The sequence below is a fragment of the Linepithema humile genome, chromosome 3 (assembly GCF_040581485.1).
Source record: "Linepithema humile isolate Giens D197 chromosome 3, Lhum_UNIL_v1.0, whole genome shotgun sequence".
NCBI lineage: Eukaryota > Metazoa > Arthropoda > Insecta > Hymenoptera > Formicidae > Linepithema > Linepithema humile.
The window spans coordinates 24495158-24517386 of NC_090130.1; the positions used below are offsets into that span (position 1 = coordinate 24495158).

Sequence of the window (22229 nt, forward strand, 5' to 3'; positions counted from 1 at the left end):
TTTAATAATGTATTATAAAAATTTCGATAATTAAACGTTTGATATGATTTTTACTGAATGCCGTATCTTTCAATAAATAAAACTGAAAGTTTCTAACGTCAACAATAACATACAATTTTAACCATCGCGTGAGAGACGAAGGTATTATAAAACGCTTGCCGAAAACACACGTGCGTGTTTATCGAGTATGAGCGCGTAATCAGGATCGACCGAATGAGAGGCACTGGAGAGCAAGGGGAGAGCCAGCCCGACCCTCCGTTTTCGGCGACCTTCCTTTATTCATCCCCTAATGTAGGCCCGACTGGCGCGTAGGCTCTCCTCATCGCTTCGTATATAGGGTAGGGTATCTACCGGTCGGGAGGCATATATACGCGCGTTCTCTGTATATACGTATGTATACAGGCGCGCGGGGCAAGGGCGCCTATCTACGTGCTGGAGAGATCGCCTACGCGCTATCGTAGGTAGCGAGCGAGCGAGCGGGGTGTCTCGGGGGTGGCGGAGGAGTGAATGAGCGGGTCGGCGTCGCCTATTGGGTAGTTACCGTCGAGACGCATTGGAACACAACCCCCCCCGGTTCCTCGCCCCGTAGGCGTCCCTTCTGCGACGACCGATTCGTACACGTGCCCGTTGTCCCTCGGGGCTGAAACAACGCAGACTCCCGCGCGCGTTTCGCGCCCGATGACGTATTCCCCCGCGCTGTTTTCGGCCACGAGTCGCGTGTCGCCGAAAAAGGCCGGCACTGTCTCGCACCGTATCTACAGTATCGGCCAGTCTTTTCTGGAGAGTTACAAAGAAACTTGGAAACTTCCTCGGCGAAAGAGAATAACTTTCTGACAAAAATTTCTTTAATCAAAAGTGAAGAAATGTAAATTTATGCCGAAGCTGAATTATATTTAACTCACGTTATGTAATTAAATATTTTCTAGAATGAAATAATTTTGTATTAAAATTTCCAGATACTTGCGAAAAGTTCTCCGATTAAAAAAGATGTTCTACGAATTGAGACGGTAAAAGATATTTTTTTTATGTAAATCTCAAAATACATTTCTAAAAATTTCTGAAAGTCGGCGCGATAATTTTTGAATGTTTTCTACCAGAAATGTAAATATTCGCGACGGCCGTTGCTATATTCGCGCGCTGTATTTCCAGGGTTGAGCAACGGGAGCCTCGACGAGAAATTTCGTCTCAACGTCTTAACCGCCTTGAACAGCGGAGTCCTTGAAGCCTGAAGCCGGTCGACCGGCGCGGCGCGGCGCGGCGCGGCGCGGCGCAGTACAATCTTATCCACGCGCGCTCGTTGCGATAGCGCGTGGCTAATCTGCCGCGGACTTTACTCTGTTAAACTTGTCGTCGTTTCGGTCAGACTCCAGAATAGCGACAAATTTTAACAGTGGGGCGTTTCAGAAAATTATGAATCGTCTTTCGACACCATGTATTGATGTACAAAAAAAATTTTTTTCTTCGGAGTTTCATACATATACAACAGATATATGTATATGTATGACGAGCTATATCACAGGTTGTATTTGCGCCGCTAACAGGCCGACGATCTGGTAGAGCGATAGTATTTCGACCTTGGCCCCGGTTCACGTAAAACCCGAGGACCTCCGGTCGCGTCCCCGAGGACATTTGTCAAATCGGAACGTTCGATCCAGTCGCGCGCACGTGATAGCTGTGACGAAAGGGAAACGTCAGGATACGAATGGGTTTCTATACCAAGACGTGGAGGATCGAGAAAGTGGAAAGGAGATAGCAACATAAATATCCGATGGATTCAATCTCTAAAGATCAGCTGTGAAATATCTTTTTAATATTTAATAATATTATTAAAACATAATTTGCTTACTTAGCATTGTTTAATTAGAATTGAAGGCAGACGCGCGTTGCATATATTTTTTTATTATTATATAACTTCTAAACTTATTACAGTAGAAAATAAATTAAAATTTAATATTTCACAAACTAATTGCAAGATACATCATCAAAAATTATTGTAAAATTAAAAGTGGTAATAAAAGTTGGAAATATATTGTCGAAAACAACAAAACTGAAAGATAACACAGAAGGAAAGTACGCCGATATCTCAGAGAGGAATGCAATCGTAACTTTTTTTTAGGCAGTAAGCGTGTCGGTGCTTAAAAAACAATGCTCGTTATTATTTACGTAAAGCAACGTTCTCGTAACTCGCGTCTGTGACGATTTACATGTCTTTAATAAAAATGCTTTCCATCCACGCAAGACGCAACTGTGCGAGTCCTTTCGACATATTCCACTCGCTCGCTCGCTCGCTCGCACGCTCGCGTCGCCCGCAGCTCGCCTCGTTGTTCCTCTCCGTCCGATAGCGACGTGCTCCGGCTGTTTGCGCCGCCTCGCAATTTCTCCGCGCGGAGCCGCCATCGTCGAGTCCCCTTTCGAAAATAACACACGGCCGGTTGACGTCATGCTGTCATGACCACCGTGGCGCGCCAACGTCGCTTCGACGTCGTGTGCTGCACGGCGCAGAAAATTCAGCTCGCGCGCGCGCTCACGCACACATCCACGTATTACTCATCTACATATATATATATATATGTGTGTGTATTTTATATATATATATATATATATATATATATATATATATATATATATATATATATATATATATATTGCCCCGGCGCGTTCGTGTTCTTCCATCGCGTCATCGCCGATATCAACGTCGAGCGTGTGTAAATGCACCAACACATACACCGACTACTTTTATCTACCCGACGACTGGTCTCTCGGCCGACTCAGCCTTCGAAGCGCGTTCGCGCGCAGGGCCGTCGGAAGATGACGTGCCATCGCTAACATGTGAATTTAGAATCAAAAATAAAGCCGATGTTCGACCCGGTTGTTCAAACATTACGTTACATTTTCTACAAAAAGAAATAAGTTTTTTAAATAGTGAAACGAGAGAAAGGAAAAAGGAAAATTGATAAAAGTTCAGAAAGCGAGGCTAAGAGAGCAGAGCTTTTGTCTGCGCTGTCCAGATAACAATATTGCGATGTTATCAAAGTATCGCAAACAATTCTAATGGAATATTTATCGTAGATCATAGCCAATCGTAGTTCAGCAGAGCTTGTACTTTCTCATTGGTTAGTTTTTACGCATTATGTTCAAAATTGCAAGTTGTAAATTTTAAACTTGTAAATTTACTTTTTGAATATTTAAATGATATATTCGTTGTTATATATTTTTCATGAGGTATCCAGGATTTAATATCTCAGATAAGGCTGGAGTATCCTGGTACTAACAATGGATGAGTAACCTTCTAAAATGACGTCGTAACGCCATGAGTAACTTAAGTAATAACACAGTCCGCATCCTTTGTTCGACTACATTACTCAACAATAAGTTTTTATTATATTTTACATATACAACAATATTTTATTGTAATTGCTACAGTTTATTACTTTGTGACATTTAATTTATTATCATTGAAAAGATAATATTTTATATTAATTTTATTTGATTAAATGCTCGGGCTGACCACGCTCTGACTCGAGAATTCCAGATGTCGTTTAACCAAATATTACTTTATTTTAAATAATGATCTGTCTTTTTTTAAACATTACATTTTTTAGATATGTTTGTTAACTCTACGAATTATGTTGATAGTAAACGCGCGAAGTAAATTGTCTAAAGTTGAATGGATTGCTATTTATGAATTAATTGTTGTTTTTTATAAAATCTGCAGCGTAGTTTACGATGAAATATTATATTACAAGAAAGAGACGTTCGATTATTTATAATAATTAGACAAGCAAACGCGTTTACGAAAAGAATTTTATACAAAAGAATTTCAATAGATAATTACAGTCACTCATCGTAGAGATAGCAACGACAAACGGCTAGAGTTACTCTTAGCGGCGAAAGAATTGAACCTCAGTTGACGTTAATTAACATTTTACGAAAGTTCAACGAGTTGAGGCGAAGCGATCGCTAGCGTCGGCACTGCTCGCGCGAGTTGCTAGATAGCTTCGACTCCAAGCTCGAGTCTGACCGAGGCAAACATTACCTCATCACCCGACAGAGCCGGATCCACCGTGAACCTTCTCCACTTGGGATTTTACTAGCCGCGCGCGCCTTTACTACCTTGCGCCACTGTCGACGCGCGTCATGCTGACAAAAACGTTCCTTTCTCAGTCGACGGACGGATCGAACGGTGAATACGTTTGTACATATTCACCGAACTTTTGCGCATCGCATGTATTTGCCGCGAGATCATTGACCAATCTATCGGCGGCTTTATCGTCGTTGCCACCGCTATTTCTTGCTCATTAGCGAAAGCGCTCTCACTATTGAGCGCTTGCGCGCACCGATTTGCGTCATGTGAGGAACTTACGTAGAACTTATCTAAGCTCTTATCTCTTACTTTTATCGTTCACATGTACCCGGGTTGCAAAATGATAGTTTAGATGCCCGGTTCGAAAATAACCAACAATGATTTTGAGGAAGCTATTCCTCGTCGGAATCACACGAGATTTCAATTGCATCCGCTTTCAATTCTTGTCTCTTGTTATACATCGTTTAATTACGTATTTTAAGTGCTTCACTATTAATCGCGCAAACTCGCCTATCTCGTCGTCTGATTACGGTCGGATTCGCCGTGAAGCTCCTCCACTTCCAACCCGTCCACATTCATCGATCATTGATTCACACCGGCGCGACGAATTCTCTTAGCCGCGATCTTTCTTCGCTTGTGTACTTCTTGACGATTTATGCGGTTATCGAAGTCTCGCGAGCTCACCTCGTATATTCGTCTACAGTTCGAAGCCGCGATAAAACTTCTACGGATTGTTCCCTATGTTTTCGTTATTCCTCCCCCGCGCTCGCTTGACGCCTGTTGCTCGCTCGTGGCGAATCCCAGTCATTTTATCACCCGACGTCAAAGTTGCCACGCGTCGCGAATCTATGGCTTGCTTTACATTTAAGTGTGATACCGAGGCGACTTATATGCTCCGATAGTTTCGAATATTTGCAACAAGTCTTTCTAGATCATTCAGCCTCGTGCAAGAAATTGAAAATAAATCTTATAAATATTAAATAAATTAAAATTAAATATATCGGGCAGCTGAATCGATTGCGACGTATATGTCGGAAAATTGAACAGTAACATCTAGATACATCGAGACAACTCGATCAATTTTTTCATCATGTCTTGTAATTTTGAATCGAGATTTTAACTGCCGTATCTATCGATAGACGCAAAGTTGCATTCGCGAGATGCGACAAACGAGATGCAACTCGCGAAGATTTCACAAGTGGAAAAGGAGCGACGGGGCGTGGCGCCTCTCTCGAGTCTGATTTACGGCCAGTTAAGAACCGCATATTATCGCCACGTACAACTAATCTTCCCAATGTATATCCTCCTCCGGTCTCTCCCTCTCCCTTATTGTCCCATCTGTGTGTTGCCTCACCCTCGTCCTCCCTAGCCACCCCTGACCCTCTTTTACACCGATCACCCTCTCTCTCTCTCTCTCTCTCTCTCCCCCCGCTCGCGTTTTGTACCTCATCCCTCCTCCTCCTTTGGGGCTTCCTCCTTTCCCTAACCACCTTACCTCTCACCGTCCATCCGGCTCTTGCCCCTTTCTCCCGCGCTATCCTCTACGCTTCGCCCCGGCCTCTCACGCCTCCTTTCTCCGTCGCTCCCGGTTTCCTCTTGTTCCCGTTCCCGTTGTCGATTCAACAAGTGCCCGGTCACGCTTCGCAAATATCGCACGTAAGAGAAGGAGACGCCGAGATTACGGCCGCATCCGTAGACGGACACGCGCGCGCGCTCATTCCGCCGAGTTCCGTCGAAATTTTCAAGTACGGTCTCGTGCCTTCCCCTTTTCTCTCTCCCCCCCCCCCCCCTCCACCGCGCAAGTGGAGAAACGACCAAGTTTCGCCGATCGAAAATTATTAACTCGTGTTACGCGCACACCCTTGATTTCACGAGCTTATCGCCTTCCCCGATGCACGCGTCACTTTCACGATACGCAAGACGATACACAGCCTGTGCTGCATTTATCTGAGATTTATCGTGCATGGGCAGTGTGGATCTTTTGCAACAATGTAAACATAGGAATTATATAATTTGGAACGATAGCTAAAGTATCATATTATTCGTGCGACGTAATGTATCGATAAGTATACCGTGAAGTAAAAACTCCAGCGCAAATGTCAATAAGATATCTCTAGAGTCTTGTGCTTTATGATAAATAAATTATATTCAACGGATGGAAAATCTAGATTTAAAGTAGCGAATTTTAAAAAATTTTTACGCTTGATTTTTCATAGAAAAATCATGTGTTTATTTATTCGTCTTAAATTCGCTTAAGTTATTTTATTCGAAAATTCTGGAAATAAATACTCCAGCACAAATGTCGCTTTTGCTTTTAGTTTGGAAAAAAAAGTTGCCGGGAAAAGAGTATTGTTTTCACGGCGTTAGAAGGCGAGATGAGATCTGTCGCGTTGTTTTTCCTCCGCGATGATTCCACGAACGTTCTTCGGAGCTCCGAGCTGACCGGTTGACCACGTCGCGCTGGAAGGAGAATCTCCACGAGCGAGTCATATTCCAAGTAGGCCGCTACGGCCGGCCACGGCGGATGTACGCGGTCGCAAGAGCAAGCTGTTGCCGCTAGAGACACTCGAGTCAGATCAGGGACGTAGCCACAACATACGCAAGCACATAGAAAACCCGTGTGTGCTCGGTCCGTCTTCTTAACTGATAAGTCAAACTGGGTCACTTTCAGTCGAGCAAAAGATACACACAAAATTATGCTCTTTCGAGTGCAATAATTTAAATTCATATCTGCGTATTTAAACATTTAATCGCTTGAATAATCCAGTAAAAAAAAATATATATAATTTATCTAATTATATTCTACGGCATTTATTAAATTATTTGGAACTTTTTTTAATATCAATCTTTTGAGTGAATACGATAGCGGAACTATAAAATAGAATAGTAACAGTGGGAACATATCACGCGTCATAGTGACTCTAACTATAAGTCTTTAGTTACTCACCGCGAGCCTGGTCGTCATCGTGACTACAGCAGAACCGTGCTATCGGCGTTGCTCGAGGCGGTGTGGTAGTGACGCGCGGAAGCCGAGTTCGATGGTGACGTCTGTTTCACGAGCGAATTCTATTAGATCGCCGCGTTCGCGCACGAAATTTCGCGCAAAATATTCGCGAGCAGCTTTGTTTCTTTGCCAATTGCCCTGCGTCGAGAGGCGAAGCTACGTGAAAATTAAACGAAACTTAATACTTTTGCTTGGCGGCTTTGTGCAACAAAACGCTCGTGTCGGTCTCTTATCAGCCTTTGCTTATGAAAAGACATGCTACCACGCTTTCCAACTTTCCCAAATAAAAAAAAGAGAAAGCAACAATGTTAAACCCATGGGCCTTTAACCGTCAAGGCACCCTGTGGAATAACATTGTTCGACATGTTGACTCGCGGAATCGCGTATCGCGTGAAAAAAAAAAAAAAAAAAAAAGAAGCGACACGTCTTTTCTCTTAAAGACTTTAAATTTGATAAGTCGCAAGTTGGAAGCGCCCGAGATAGAAATAGTATCTGCAACTATTTCTAACGCAAATTTATGAAAGTTGCGCGAATTACCCAAGTTTGGTAAGTGGCAATTCGCTCTGTAATCGAGTCGCGCGACGAAAGTCAAAGAGACGATAATCGACTTCGGTAACGAGATTAATCGCGCGATTATGACGGGGGATTCTGCGTTCGTCCGCGTCTCTCATTTCGTATTTCACGAGAGTTCGCGTGCCCGGGAGGCGAAGTACCGTCGCTGCCCTTTCGTCGCCGACCTTGCGACGCCAGGCTGTCACTTTTTCATCGTTCGTCCGGAGTGGTCGTTCGCCACCCTCCCACCTATACCTACCTACCCTTTTTCCCGTGAAATCAAACGTCATGTGGAGGCCACGTGGACTCGGTCAGCCGATGAACGTGTCGCCGGTGACATCTCACGGCATCTCCGGGCACAAACGGGCTGCGCTACCATGGCGATACACTGCTTGCTCTCCGGTTCCCCCCTCCCCCTCCCGCCGTCCCCCGCCCTCACACCCTTCCAAGTCTCCCTACCTTCGGCCTCTCTTTCTCACGCTCGCGAGAGCGTGTTCTTGCTCCCGCCAACGGAGAAACGCTGTCTCTCTGTCTCCCGAGGTGAGCAAGGGCTGGAGGGAGGTACGATTATTTACTTACTTTCACTCGCGCGACCTCGTACGCGCGTAAATCATCCACGGCTGCGTGGGTACCGCTTTCGTAGGGTCGTGATACCGAGATACGCACGCGAGGTCCGGCCCGCGATCGACGACGAAACTTGAAAAAATTATAATCTGAATGATTCTTAGGCCGCGGAAGAAACGTCTGCGACTTTTGCATTGAATATTTTGACCGCTGCAAAATGAGACAGAATCTTAATCCTTGTTCGGCTCCAAAATAATTCGAACTTAACGTTCGCTAAATTGTATTGTTCGTAGAATTAAGAATTCGGGATCACACATGTTTTTCCATTTCGTTCTATTTATGAATTCTTCCGTCATAAATACTGGCCGAGCTAGTGATGAGAAGATACTGCTGCTAGAAGGCTGCGGTCGAGTCCGCTCGCCAGCAGCGATCGTCCGCGTTCCGTTGATGATTTCTTCCAGGCAGGGCTAGGGAGTCGTGTGACGTCACTTTTTCCATCGCTCCGTCGGAGTGCCGAGCGTCTGAGTCACGTCCTTTCTTGCCTACTCTCTCGCCTCCGAGCGTCGCGAAACTAAGCGCGCCCATTCGATTTTATTGTATTAACACCAACGAATATGCACGAGCTAATGTTGACTCTTAACAATCTCAGACGGCGAGATAAAATTATAACTTAGACGCTCAGCCGTGCCTTTTTTAGAATAGAAAATGCATGGCTCTGTAATTGAAAGAAAATGTTATACGCGTATCTTTTCTATGTAAGATAGAGACGTAACGTGAGATACACGTAGCTAACAGCAGCTGTTCACGCGTGCTTTCAGAGTTGTGCAATGATGGGTCTGCAGGCGACGGCAGGTAAACGCAAATTGGAGGGTGGTGGCGTTGGCTGCATGGAATTCCACATGGACTTGGGCGAGAGCCCGTCCAAGATCGGACGCGTGGACGGTAGCTGGTGGGCGATGGACGACAGTTACGGGCCGCCCCTGAGCCAGACGTCGACGTCGTATTACGAGATGGAAGTCAGCTCACCCTGCCTACAAGCGACGAACCCCTGCCAGCCCGCGGCGACGAGTTCCCCGCAATCGCAACAGCAGCAGCAATCGCCGCAACACCCGTCGCAGCATCATCCATCTTCCCAACCACCGCAACAAGCGCAGCAACAGCAGTCGGCGCAGCAGCAGCAGCAGCAGCAGCAGCAGCAGCAGCAGCAGCAGCAGCAGCAGCAGCAGCAGCAGCAACAGCAGCAGCAGCAGCAGCAGCAGCAACAGCAGCAGCAGCAGCAGCAGCAGCAACAATCGTCGGTGTCAGCCTCAACATCGGCCTCATCCACGGTGACGCAGCTGCATCATCACGCGCAACATTATTATCACCATCAGCGCAGCGCCGTCACCCCCATTGGCAGCAACGGCTACAGCCAGCTGAGAGCTCAGCCGCAGTGGGGCCTGCATCATTACGAACCGCCGACGATACGTCGCGAGGAGAACGGCAAGAGCTACTTGGAACTCGGCTCGAGTTACCGGGCGAACGAGCGATGTTGCGAGGGCTCCAAGTCCAGCTGGTGCCGGCGCGGCCGGGCTTGCTATCGACAACGCCGATTGGCCGTGCTCAACATCTCCATGTGCAAGCTTGCCAGGTACCGCCAGTTTCCAGACCCGAGCCTCCACCGATCGGTCCTGATCTGCAACACCTTGAGACACCTGGAGCGTGAGATGGAGAGGGACAGGAGTCCACCGCCCATGGAGCCAGTAATACCGGCGCCGATAGCTCAACTGCAATCGCCCGAGCAGGGCAGGTTAACGCCTTTCCCGGTGCCGCCGACATCGTCGGGCGAGACCGACGTCGACTCCGGCATCGGCGACAGCGACGACAGCCGATCGATCAACTGGGGCAGCGTACTGTCCCTGTCGAGCCAATCGCCGCTCGACCCGCTCAACAACAACGAACTACTGGACGTGGACATAGGCCCCGATCTCGATCTGGACTTTATGCCCGGTTGGAAGCTAACGTCCCTCTCAACGGACGACATCCTGAGAAGTACAACGACGACCCAGGAGCAGCATCATCACCACCACCACCACCACCACCACCACCATCATCAGCATCACCATCACCAGCAGCAACAGCAGCAACAACCGCATCAGACGCAGCAGCATCTGATGTCGTCGGGAAGCAGTTGCGGCAGCAGCTGCAGCAACAGCAACGTCGTCGGTAGCGCCGGCGTCAGCAATGTCGGTAGCAGCAGTAGTACGCACGAGTCGCTGATGTGCGTGGGATCATAGCCCTCAACTTTAACGTCGTTGAGTCATCTCATCGATTTCTATCCGCTGACGCCGCAGGGCAAGTAGATGAGCGGCGGTGGTGGCCAGCACGCGATTCGCGCAGTCCTGGAAGGCGGTGGTGAAACGTACGGCACGTCCTCCCTCCGGAGCGCTCGACGTCCGGGCCGGCGACTCTCGAGGAGTCCCCCATCCATCTCTCTGTTTCGCGTTAATTTATTGCCGCGTCAATTACACACACAAAACATACATACATACGCGCGTACGTATAGACAGACGGACACACATATACATCGAACCCTCTGTGACATTTTCGTTCTTCCTCCGCTCATCTTGCCACCGCTACTACTACTGCTCTACCACGGCTACTTGCTCTAACCCTATTATTCTATCGTTACCACTTCTACTACTATCCAACCGCGACTATTTACCACTATCGTTACCGTTACTTCTACTACTATCGCTACCATTGCTAATACTACTATTACTACTATTAATAATACTTACTACTACTATTACTATTATTATTACTATCGCTAATCAACGTGTCTCCCAACGTATCTGCTCCCCGAGGGACGGACGCGTCATAACACGCGGCACTCGCAGGTGCAGACAAGACAGAGCGCTCTGAGGGCTTTACGAAAAGAAGAGAGGACAAGGGCGAAGGATGGGACCTATTCGCGAACCGACAGGTGTTATTCGCGTTGGATGATCGGCAGTGTCGCGGTAGAAATTCGGGCGGCTTTCATATCGAGCTACCGCGTACGAGATTATCATGTACCGTCATTTTATCCACCGTAGAATTTCGAAGCCGGGTTGCAAGCTCAATTTATGTGTACCTCGTGAAAGATTCACAGACGCTGTAATCTTCCAATAAACGCGCAACCACGTGCGATTTCACATTCACCGCTGATAAGGCGCGTTTGTTGGAAGATCAAGGCAATGTTTTTGCAATTGCATCCGCGAGCTCGAAAATCCACGCGTGAGTCCTGCGCAAGGCGATTAAGACGTGTGAGGAAAAGATGGGAAAGAAGGGATCTCGACTACGCCGAGTACGAAGAATCTTCTTCGGGGCTGGGAAACGACGGGAACCGTTGTGATCCAAGTCTTCCAGCCCGGAGAATCTGCTCCTTCGCGTTTTCATTCGTGAGTTGAAGCCTAAAGTTGCTCGAGAAGGCCGTCCGGGGGGATTTTGTTTTCATGGAATTCGATAGTCCGCGACTCTGAGGGGGAAGGAAAAACGCAACCAATTGCTGATGACGCACCACCCGCGCATATACGTACACGGACACACACACACACATTTAAATTACACACAGTATATATGTACAACCGCCGTGGCCTATATTACATGCACGACGCACGAAGAGACACGCACGAGTGCAAGTGCATGAAAGTTGTATGGTGCTACAAGGCGGTTGCAACCTGGTGCTTCTCTCCTCTAGACGACACACAGACACACACACAGACACACACACACACACACATAGACATGCTCTGTGAGCCGAACGCGTACCGAATTCGCACGGATCGCTCGCAACGTCCGTCACTCGGGGGGTCGTCGTGACGCGTCCTGCCGTCGTAAGCACGATACGATACGTAAATCGGAGAAGACGTCGGCGTCTTGATCGAGGAACCGATCGCACTATCGCCAGTTAGTCGCAAATTCCGCTTGTCCGAGTATTTCATCTCGCATACGAAAGGTCACACATTTTTGAGAAAGGTACAAGGGAAATGTAACGAAGGCCTCAATATCCGCAGAAAAACAAATTTTACGATGTTATTAAGACAAAGATGCTCGGCTCTACATCACTCTTTTCTGTAAATAATAATATGTTGAGAGATGTGCGACCTTAGAACTCGAGAAACATCCCGTATTAAAGATGAAGTCATAATTTTGAACGGAAGTGTCCGCGAGAAAATGACAAACGAGTCGCTTTTGATATAAAAATGTAGAATCAGGATAGATTGAAACGAGCCGTTAGTGCGATTCAGCCTCGATGGTTTGCGCAATACGAAAAAAGGGGAGGACAATGAGGGTTCAAGCATTTGCGTTGGAACTGCGAGACATATTTGGGCTGTGTAATAGCATTAACGCTCGCATTTGACCAGTGAGTGTAGCATGATGAGTATTGCGATCAGAACAAAAGTTATTTTCGTACAGCGATAAATATACGAAATATTACGAATAAATATCTACTTTTGATTTTTAACATTGTAAGGTACATACACATGTGTATTTGAAAGTACAAATGGCGATAATATATTTGTTATTTAAATTTTAAAGCAATGCGTGTTTCACGATGCGAATACTCACTGGTTGATAACTTGCGATCCGCAACCGGATGATTCTTTCGAGGAATAGTAATATTTGTATAGATTTCTTTTTTAAACACTTTCGTCACGTTGAGACTTGATGAGAAAATACATGCCGTGATTGCCCCAATCACAAAGTCTAATCGCAAGTCAAAATGTGAAAATTAACCATGCAAAGTAGTCCATTAGGTTTTCAAAGTCCATTAAGCTCCAACGCAACGGTTTAGCCCTAAAATGCATGACGTTGGCCAGTGTGACTCAACCGCTATTTTAAATGCAAACTCCACATAGACTATTTTATGAAAATGACCATCGAAATCTACAACTCATCCGCGTGTAAACAAATAGAAAAAGTATGGGGAATTAATATCTTATAAAGAAAAAAAAAAGAATATATCTTTATGGAGGATCTGTTAGATTGTAAAATTATTGCAAGTTGGAGAGAAAAATGAGATGTAAAGTGATATATGGAATGGAAAAGATTACTCTAGTAAAAATTAAATTCCTTATAAAATTCACTGTGATGATAATGAGTTATAACGTGATGTTTGCAAAATTACACTTTTTAATTAAAAGTCCGTGCTATTTATCCTTTCGGTGTTAAAAAATCATAAACGGAATTATATGTAATTGCGGCTGTGAGTGGAGCGCAATGGACTACGTCAGGCGTGTATGTGCGTAATGTGCGTGGGAATAGGTGACGCATCCCAAGAAGATTAACGCGAGACGCTGGCGGCTTCGTGTGTGGATATCTTGTGTCTCGGCGTACGGCGTCGACAAATGTACCTGCATTTTAGAGATCGGGATAACGTTCTCCCCTTCGGATCGTCGCACGGTGGCCACTGCGCGCCACTGATCTCCCGTAAATGTATCATAAATGTACACATATAAATAAAGAGTGGCCGGCGTGCGCGCGCGCGAAGAAGGCGAACGCTTCGAGGGCTTAAGGTCGATTAAAAAAGCCCGCTCGATCACGGACGCATCTTCTCGCGTGGATCCGTGCGCGATCTCGCCCTCAATCGTCCACGAATTCATTCAAGAGCAGCTATACTTAAAAGCTAAACGATTTAAGAAAGTCTAACGTTACGAAGAGAGTATAATAACTTATCGACTCGACTGATTACTTAAACGAGAGAGAGAGAGAGAGAGAGAGAGAGAGAGAGAGAGAGAGAGAGAGAAAAGAGAATGAATACGAGCGAGCGTATGTGAGAGAGAAAGGGGCATAAGAGAATATGCGGAGTGTGAATGTGTGTAAAAAGTAATATAATGTAACTATCACGATAGAGTTGATTTAAATTGTAATTATATATGATGTTCTCTCTTACGGCGACACACACACACACACACACACAGACAAGACACACTTGACACGACACACAGGACACACGCGAGATATGCTAGGTACTTGTACATATATACATATAATATGCGTTACTTATTAAGTCTAAGCTCTTAAGTATAAGACGCGCGAATCGTCGAGAAAGAAGAAACCCGTCACATCCTTCGTCCCATCCTGTGAGTCGCGTCGCTATCCTCAAATCCTTCCCTCGAGTTCCATTTTCTACTTTGTACTATAGCACATTACGATCGGCACACCTCTCACACGCCCTTCCCCCCTCCCCCCCCCGTCCGCCAACATCGTCCCCCACCTCCCTCTTCTCCTCTCGCGATAATGCTCCCTCTTTCTCCGCGCGATTTCTCCACGGTAACGACGAGCAATATTACTCTTAACAAGCGCGGGGAATTTAGGGAAAGAGCGTACGTACAAATCGATGCATCTGACCCCGCGAGAGTGTCACACACGAGGATCTTTATGTATGCATCCGTATGCGCGTTGGGCGTCGAACATTCGATGTAGGAACGGCGGGTGAACGGGATCGTAGGCTGAGCGAATTGAATGCAAAGGCTCGCACCACTCAGGGAAAGAGCAACGATTAAGGCGGAAGAGTAACTCCTTTCCGACCGAGAGAGTTGATTTGTAGGGTGTACCAGCTGTTGCGAGTACATTGTACTTACGAACATTGGACTGGATGCTATTTCTCACTGTTGGCGTCTTACAGAATTTAAATTTGTCAAGCGGATGGAAATTCAGCTCGGCGAAATAAATAAAGAACGAATGAAGGTTCCGCGACGTCTGTTCGACCATTCGAAATCTTTAATCTTTCGAATCGTTTAGCAATTAAAAAATTATGCCGGGAGACACGAGGAACACCCTGCAATATGGATTGAAGTGAACGGAAGTAAATCAGTGGTCGAGCTTTTCATTTCTGATCCGATTCACCCTCCAGTTATTGTGCGCTGAAGGAAGGATTCGGCGTGCGTTTGACTGCTCCGCAGTAAAACAAGTTGTTCCACATTCTTTTTTACAAATTACTTAGTTTTCTAATATTTAACTGTAATTATGATTAATATTCTGTAGTCTAAATCATTTTTTTATTATCTTTGAGCGAAGTAAAGTGATGAGTGATGATAATTTAACAAATGTCGAATCACGTCTGATATCTGCAAAAATGAACATCTTGCTCACAATGTTTTTCGGCGGAGCAGCCGCGTTGTTCTTCCACGATGTTGTTGATACCAAGCGAAGCTACCAGAAGCGTCGTACAGTCGCGCATATTCCAAGTCGCATACGTTTCCATAAATTAATCCCTTCTCAGATTCGATCGAAGAGAATAATCTGGTGGAAAAAGTAACTCATATATCTTCATTTCGTCGATCTGGAAAAAACGCGCAAAAATTTCTAGAAAAATTAAGTGCTACCAAGAAGGGTTACGAAGGCCAATGCGTGCCGTGCTAGCAGCGTCTCGCGCGCGATATCATCTCAATCGTGGATCCGCACGTAAACAACACAGTCGAGTAGCAATTGAATGGTGATTACTATATACGTAAGTTCAACGAATCAGATTCGATTGCTGGTCGGCTGTTACTGCAGCTATTGTCTTCGTTGAATGCAGTCGACAATAGTCTACACGGAGATAATCGATACGAACACACAGGCGGATTTAGCAGAAATAAAAAAAAAGAGTAAAATTGTCGATATGTATAGAAAAATTCTAATGTAAAAAATGCGTTTATTGGCGTTGCAGTTTGACATAGTCTACGATGATCTCTGTAATAATAAGATCTGCGGTCCCTTTCGTAAAGGAAATTTCTAAATCCGCCAAAGTCAACGGTCTCTCACTAGACAAACGTCTGAAGGACATCTCGAAAGACGCACTGAATCTTCGAGATCTTCTTTAAACAACTATTAAGCGTCCTCTCAAGTTTTGTTGTTTGGCTTTCCACACAAGGTAAATGCGAGCGAGCAACGCTGCGTGGCATCGGCAGGTAATGTTTTTCGCGATCACGCTGACGCGTAGCTCGCGATCGGACACGCGTTATTTCGTGAAGTGCCTAAAAACCGCCGAAAGAGAAAGTTACGGTTGTTATTCGCGACGGCAAGGTCGCGCGAGCGAGTCTTCGGCACGCCGACGTGCATACGGCGAGAGCGGTGTGCGACACGACACTCTAACGATAAAAAAGCGTTTTTTTTTATTTCTAATTTTCTTTCTTTTCAGATTTTTTTTTTTTTTTTAAATCGGGATATCGGATGGAGGCGTTTGTAAATAGTATAAATAATGCGAGGAGATACGTTTAAGCGAAAAAAATGAAAAAGAGGATATAATAAGTCTAATATTGAGAAAATATATAAATAAGATATTATATATTATATATTAAAGAAAAAAAGTGTATATGTATACGTATACGTATACGTGTGCGTATATGTGTATAAGATTATTATATACACGTATATATGTATATATTTATCTTGGTAAATAATACAAAGCGGCGACGGGCTCGCGATCGATCCTTCCTCATCGTCGCGACGACATTCGGACGACTCATTTTTACTCGCGCACTTTGCGACTGCTCAGTAATATTTCCCGACATGGCGATCTGTTTTTCTCGGGTCTTTCGCTGAACGACTTTTCCCGACAGACTGTTTCGCTCCTATGATCAGAGGCCGGTGCATTTCGCCGATTGTGCACGATTTCGAGAGAAGCGTATCTGCGATATATTTCTTTTTTCATACTAAGCCTGTAACTTGCTTCAACGTGGGGCTTACGTTATAGCACAGCTATATGATCAAGTTCCTATTATTACGGTGTCTGAGCGAAATTTAGTTATTTATTTCGCGATACAGAGTCCGAGTCGTCGTTACGAGAGCTTGTCCGATCTCGTCTCTCCTTTCGGCCCTTTCGAAGAAGATTGTGAGCGAAGAGCGAGAGTTCCGGGCGGGAGAAGAGACGATAGCGAGATTAGTCAGCGGGGAAGTGATCGGATGCGCGTCCCGGCGCCGTCGTAAGAAATTAGGGCAGGAAGGATGCACGATGTTGTACATTGTAAATAGTAGCGCGAAGGACGACGGTTACAGAGAGACACAGAGTTAATTAATTTAAAAGATGAGAGAAATATAGAGTAAAAAAAAGGGCGATCGCGAGTCGAGGCGGTGTCGTCGGCGCCGCGTCGAGCAAAAAAAAAAAAACAAAAAAGACGCACGGCACAGCGGCACTTCCGGATCGTCCGGATCGCAGCGCGGAAGTGCAATATCTGTGCTGTCGCGACGGGACGATGAGAACTCGAAAGCGATCTCCCCGGCGCCGATTGACCTTTGGTGCCGGCTTTCGCGCGGCTCACGTTCGCGAACGCACACGAGCGAGCGAACGATCGATCGGGGACCTCGCTGAAAATTATCGCGCGCTCACGAACGAACTCTGCTGGAGTCGTCCGCCTTGATTCGACCCTGACGCCGTGCGCTCGCAACGCGCGCGCCGGGTGCGCGCGTTTTAACAGAGCCGAAAGTTTTACTCCGAGAGATGCGATATAATTGTATTCGTCGACGACCACGCGCCGATCACTCGATCATAACGTAGGAGGAGCGTGGCGTTGCGAGGCCGCTGCGTCTAAAAAGCAAAAAGAAACTTAAGGGGGAAAAAAAAGAACAATACAAATCCATACGGAGCGTGTGACGAGTTTTGAGCGAAGACACCGGCAGTGGTTGCCGCTATGTTTGAGCGAGCGGGACGAAAACGCGTACGACTCGATCGGGCCCACGTTTGTACTTGCGCACAAAAAGCACGTGTGCTCCTCGATTATTTAGGAATTGAGAAAAAACAATCGGCGAATGAAGGAATGTCGCAGGAGAGAGAAATCGCAATTACTCTAGTCCTAGATGCGGTCAGCGAATAGTACGGCACACGTGTGTTCGCGAGTGATCGGGCGTGTCGCCATTTCCTTTCGTTTCTCTTTGTTCTAAAATCGTGGAGTTGTATCACGTACTGTTCTACCAAAATATATTAGCGGCGGCGGCAGCGGCAGCAGTAACAGCAGCAACAGCAACAGCAGCAGCAGCAGCAGCAGCAGCAGCGGCAGCGGCAGCAGCAGCAGCAGCAGAACTGACAGTAAATGCGGAGTCGTTTAACTGGATATTGAATGACAAAAGTTGAATAAAAAGAAAACTGCGGCGCACGATATGAAAAACAACAAGAACTATCAAAAATAAAGAATATTATTCTATATATAACAATGACTTTTATTATACCTGATCTTTCGTCTTTTAATTACGTAGATAATCGTATTATTATAAGTTTCCAGTAAACCGTTGAATAGAAAATCGCATAATCCTATTTACACAATAATTTCCTCAGTTAAGTATGCGCAAAATTTCTATAAAACTTCTGACGATTGGCGGCATTTATCCCAGCATGGATTTCATCTTTATTCGCAATCCGCAAACTGCACATCTTGTTAGATTTTGAAGAATATTGATGGAGCTGTGGGCAGAAGCAAAAAGAATTTCGTTAAAAACGCAAGTAAGTATAATAATTACAAGTATAACGATAGAAAAATGCTTACACCAAGTGTTTTCTTGATATTTCGTACATTTTCGATATTTCGAAAACGATATTTAAATATAATTCTGACTCGATACATTATCGTTCTCAATATCTATTCACGCGTTAGTCCGCGAATTTTGTTCCAGTCAGCCGTCGGTGGATGAAATTATACCTCATGTATACAATTATAATTAGTATTAAAATTATTCAATCTCCGAAGAGTCAGTAGCGCTGACATAAGCTTGAAGAATATGTGGCGGCGAACCGACATAGTTCGGTATCACCGAAGTCTCTTGTTCATGCGCTGCGGCGTGCTTCAACATATCTTTCTTCCGTTTAAAGACCTCATTACAATGACCACATTGCATTAATTTGCTATTGTGCGTTTTTGCATGCTTCAACATGTCGTTCTTTTGCGAGAAGCTTCTACCACAAGTCTCGCAAGTGTACGGCTTAACACCCGTATGGATCCTCTCGTGGACAGCTAGCGCGCCTTTGCGCGTAAAACATTTGTTGCAATAACGACACTTGTGCGGCTTCAGGCCCGTGTGAATCTTCATGTGCTGGCTGAGATTACTGGAACATCTGTATCGCGTATTGCACACCTTACAGACGTACGGGCGTTCGCCAGTATGTATTCTCTCGTGAATCAGCCGCGCCTCTCTCGAGACGAACGAGTCTCCGCAGTAGTGACACATGTGCGGCTTCTCCTTAAAATGCATAGACTTCTTGTGATACAACAACGAGCTCTTACTCGCTAATTTTTTGCCGCACTCATCACACTCCATGCATAGTTTATTGTCTTTGTGTATTCGTTCGTGATTTATCAACAGAGCGCGTTTCGCAAACATCTTGTTGCAGACGCTACACTGCCATACATCCTTATCGTTGCATCTCTTTTTAATGCTATCTACTATTTCTTCCGTAGTATGATTTTTCCTGTGTATCTTCAATTCGCTCATAGATTTGCATTTGTAGGCACAGACCTACAATATTGAATCAGTGACTCGTATTATTTTTAATAAGAATGTGTGATAATAAAATCATCAAAATATAATAATAAAAATAATATATATATCTATCAGATTTGATTCTGATGTATAAAGACAAGAAGTTTACAATTTGCAATAAACTTACGCTGCAAGTGTATGCCCCATCCCCATTATTGTGCCGTTTCATATGCGTATTCATGTTCCCTCTTCGATTAAACGTTGTGCCGCAAATTGGGCATATGTGTTTGTTGGAACTGTGTGATAATTTGTGTTGTCGTAACTGAATCCTCTTGTAGAAGGCTTTCCCGCATTGTTCGCAAGAATACGGTCTGTTGTCATCATGTAGATTCATATGTTCTCGCAAATGAAATCTATATGAACACGAAACATAAGGTACAAAAGATATGGCTTTGTAAAATCAATCGAAATAGTTTTTCTAAATAAAATTTCTAAAATTATTACCGTGATCTGAACGCATTGCCACAGACCTCACACACATGTCTCTTCTTTACAGATTCGTCCAAGTGAATTCTTTTATGACCTCTTAAATTATTGGAGTGCTTAAAACTCTTTCCACACAAATCGCAAAGATATGGCTTATCTATCCTGTGAGTAGCTTCGTGAATGTCCAAGCTGGACCATTTTTCGTACGTTTTATCGCACGTGGAGCATTTAAATAATAATTGTCCTTTATGCGATTCCATAATATGATCTAACAAGTTTTTTCTATTGTGATAAACTTCCTTACAATGTCCACATCTTTTACTAGTTTCAGTGAGATTCCCATGAAGACATTTGTGATTATTGTAATTCTGCTGACATTGAAACACTTGGTTGCAAGTTGTACAATGTAGTGGTTGAGAGACTTCAGCAGACTTGTTAATAGCTTGATTATTTTCAAATCTTTTGTTACATATCTGCGAACTTTCTAGTTCTAACAATGAACTAACTTGTTCATTCTTATATTTTCTAGTTTCTGCAATTTTAGGTACAGTTATATACTTAGGAACATTTTCGTTCTTACCACAGAATATTTTATGATTCTCAAATACTTCCTGTGTCTCGCAGACAGTTTGGCACTGCAAACATAAAATGCTTTGATTTCCATCCAAAATTTTACCTCGTTGAATTTGAGATATTTCTCCCGCAATAGTCTGATTATTTCGATTGTTAACTTCTCTACAAGTTTGAATTAAAGGGCTTAGCTGTGATGACATAATATTCTTTGTAACATTCTCGAAATTATTACTTTGTGTTTCAGAACATTCTCCACTCTCTAGCTCTCTCAAACATGTTTTTGTTTTAGAGTTCAGCATCTTATACGTAGCAAATGAGGCACATTCAGGTTGTATATTATCATCCATACATATTTCTTGAACTATCTCCAATGAACATTCTTCAATCAAAGCATTGTACTTGCTCTCATATTCTGACTGCAAAATGTCATACTTTTACAGATTTACAGATTATACATAATAAGAATATTTTACAAACATTTTTGATAGACAAATCTGTAAAAAAAATTTAAAGGCTAATATCACATTACCTCTTTGTCGATATTTAAAAATCTTCTCAACCTAATATCAGTTCTTAAACATGAAATAATTAGTGAGTGTGTAATTTCCAATTTGTTGCAGCAATCAATGCATACTTTCTGCGGCATTGAATCTTCTATGTCAATTGAGACAGGCATATGCAAACTTATTTTTTCCTTTAATCTAAGCTCTATACCTTTGGCTGCAAAAATATCTACTCCCTCCAAAGCAGATTCACCACAAATTCGACATAAATTGGAAAGTCTGATGGTGATGTCACGATATTCATCTATCTCAACATTCATATCGCAATATGTTAAAGGCACATTGTCGCCTACTTCTTGGAGATGTTGCGATTTGTCAAATATACTTATCGATTCACTATTGATACTTAAATTGGTCCCAAATAACGTAGGAACAGTGCCTTCTTCTATAATAATAGGAATGGTTTTGCTTATGTAACAGCGATCTTCGATATGATGGGAGCAAATGTAATAATTTAAATGCAATTCTGCATTCGATTTTGTGGTCAAATCGGATCTGCCACAACATTTTGCCCATATTTTAGCCCTGTAAAAATAATTTTTTAAATTTTGTCTTACAGTAATAAACTGATAATATATCTCTGAGACAATTACATATCATTATTGAGTAACAATAAATGAGTTTTCTAATTACTTAAATATCACTTATCCTAGTAAACATTAGAAGCATTAACTTATCGAAGACTGCACTTACGTGTCATCATTAGGAAAATTAATGAATATGATATTTGACGAATCCTCATTTTCTGAAGAGTATTTACAATTTAACGCGGCGCAAACAATTCTCATGTTGAATGATTATTGTCAATTATACGTAAGATCAAATCTGATTACTCAAACTGTACTTCTCAAGCAATATTTTTGTTTATGTGTCGCTGAGGAACACGACTGCTACGCCATTCTCCCTACTTTTCGTGAACTATCTCATTCGTGGCGCCTTATTTTAAAATTATACCTTGGATTATCACTACTCTCGTGACAAAGCATGT

At 44.0% G+C, this 22229-nt stretch overlaps 2 protein-coding genes and 1 long non-coding RNA gene across 3 annotated transcripts in view; 1 reads left to right on the forward strand and 2 right to left on the reverse strand.

The window, feature by feature from the left end:
• The window catches only part of LOC105668792 (myb-like protein AA), a 52314-nt gene extending 34962 nt beyond the window's left edge, over positions 1-17352 (forward strand). The window contains exon 3 of the mRNA XM_012361376.2: positions 9023-17352. Within this exon, the coding sequence (XP_012216799.2) occupies positions 9023-10480 (1458 nt within the window). The 3' untranslated portion in view covers positions 10481-17352. The remainder of the gene's footprint in view (positions 1-9022) is intronic.
• LOC136998414 (uncharacterized) lies at positions 6254-7499 on the reverse strand. Its single transcript, XR_010888982.1, has 2 exons — positions 7032-7499; positions 6254-6727 (listed from the first exon to the last, which is right to left on the reverse strand). It is a non-coding gene; the product is annotated as an uncharacterized lncRNA (long non-coding RNA).
• Positions 17353-18323: 971 nt separating the features above from the next.
• LOC105668815 (zinc finger protein 271-like) lies at positions 18324-22191 on the reverse strand. The gene is made up of 6 exons (XM_012361429.2): positions 21935-22191; positions 21208-21766; positions 20124-21094; positions 19807-20032; positions 18689-19655; positions 18324-18606 (listed from the first exon to the last, which is right to left on the reverse strand). The coding sequence occupies exons 1-5, from the start codon at positions 22027-22029 to the stop codon at positions 18873-18875; spliced, it is 2634 nt and encodes an 877-aa protein (XP_012216852.1). The 5' UTR covers positions 22030-22191; the 3' UTR covers positions 18324-18606; positions 18689-18872.
• Positions 22192-22229: the final 38 nt, after the last annotated feature.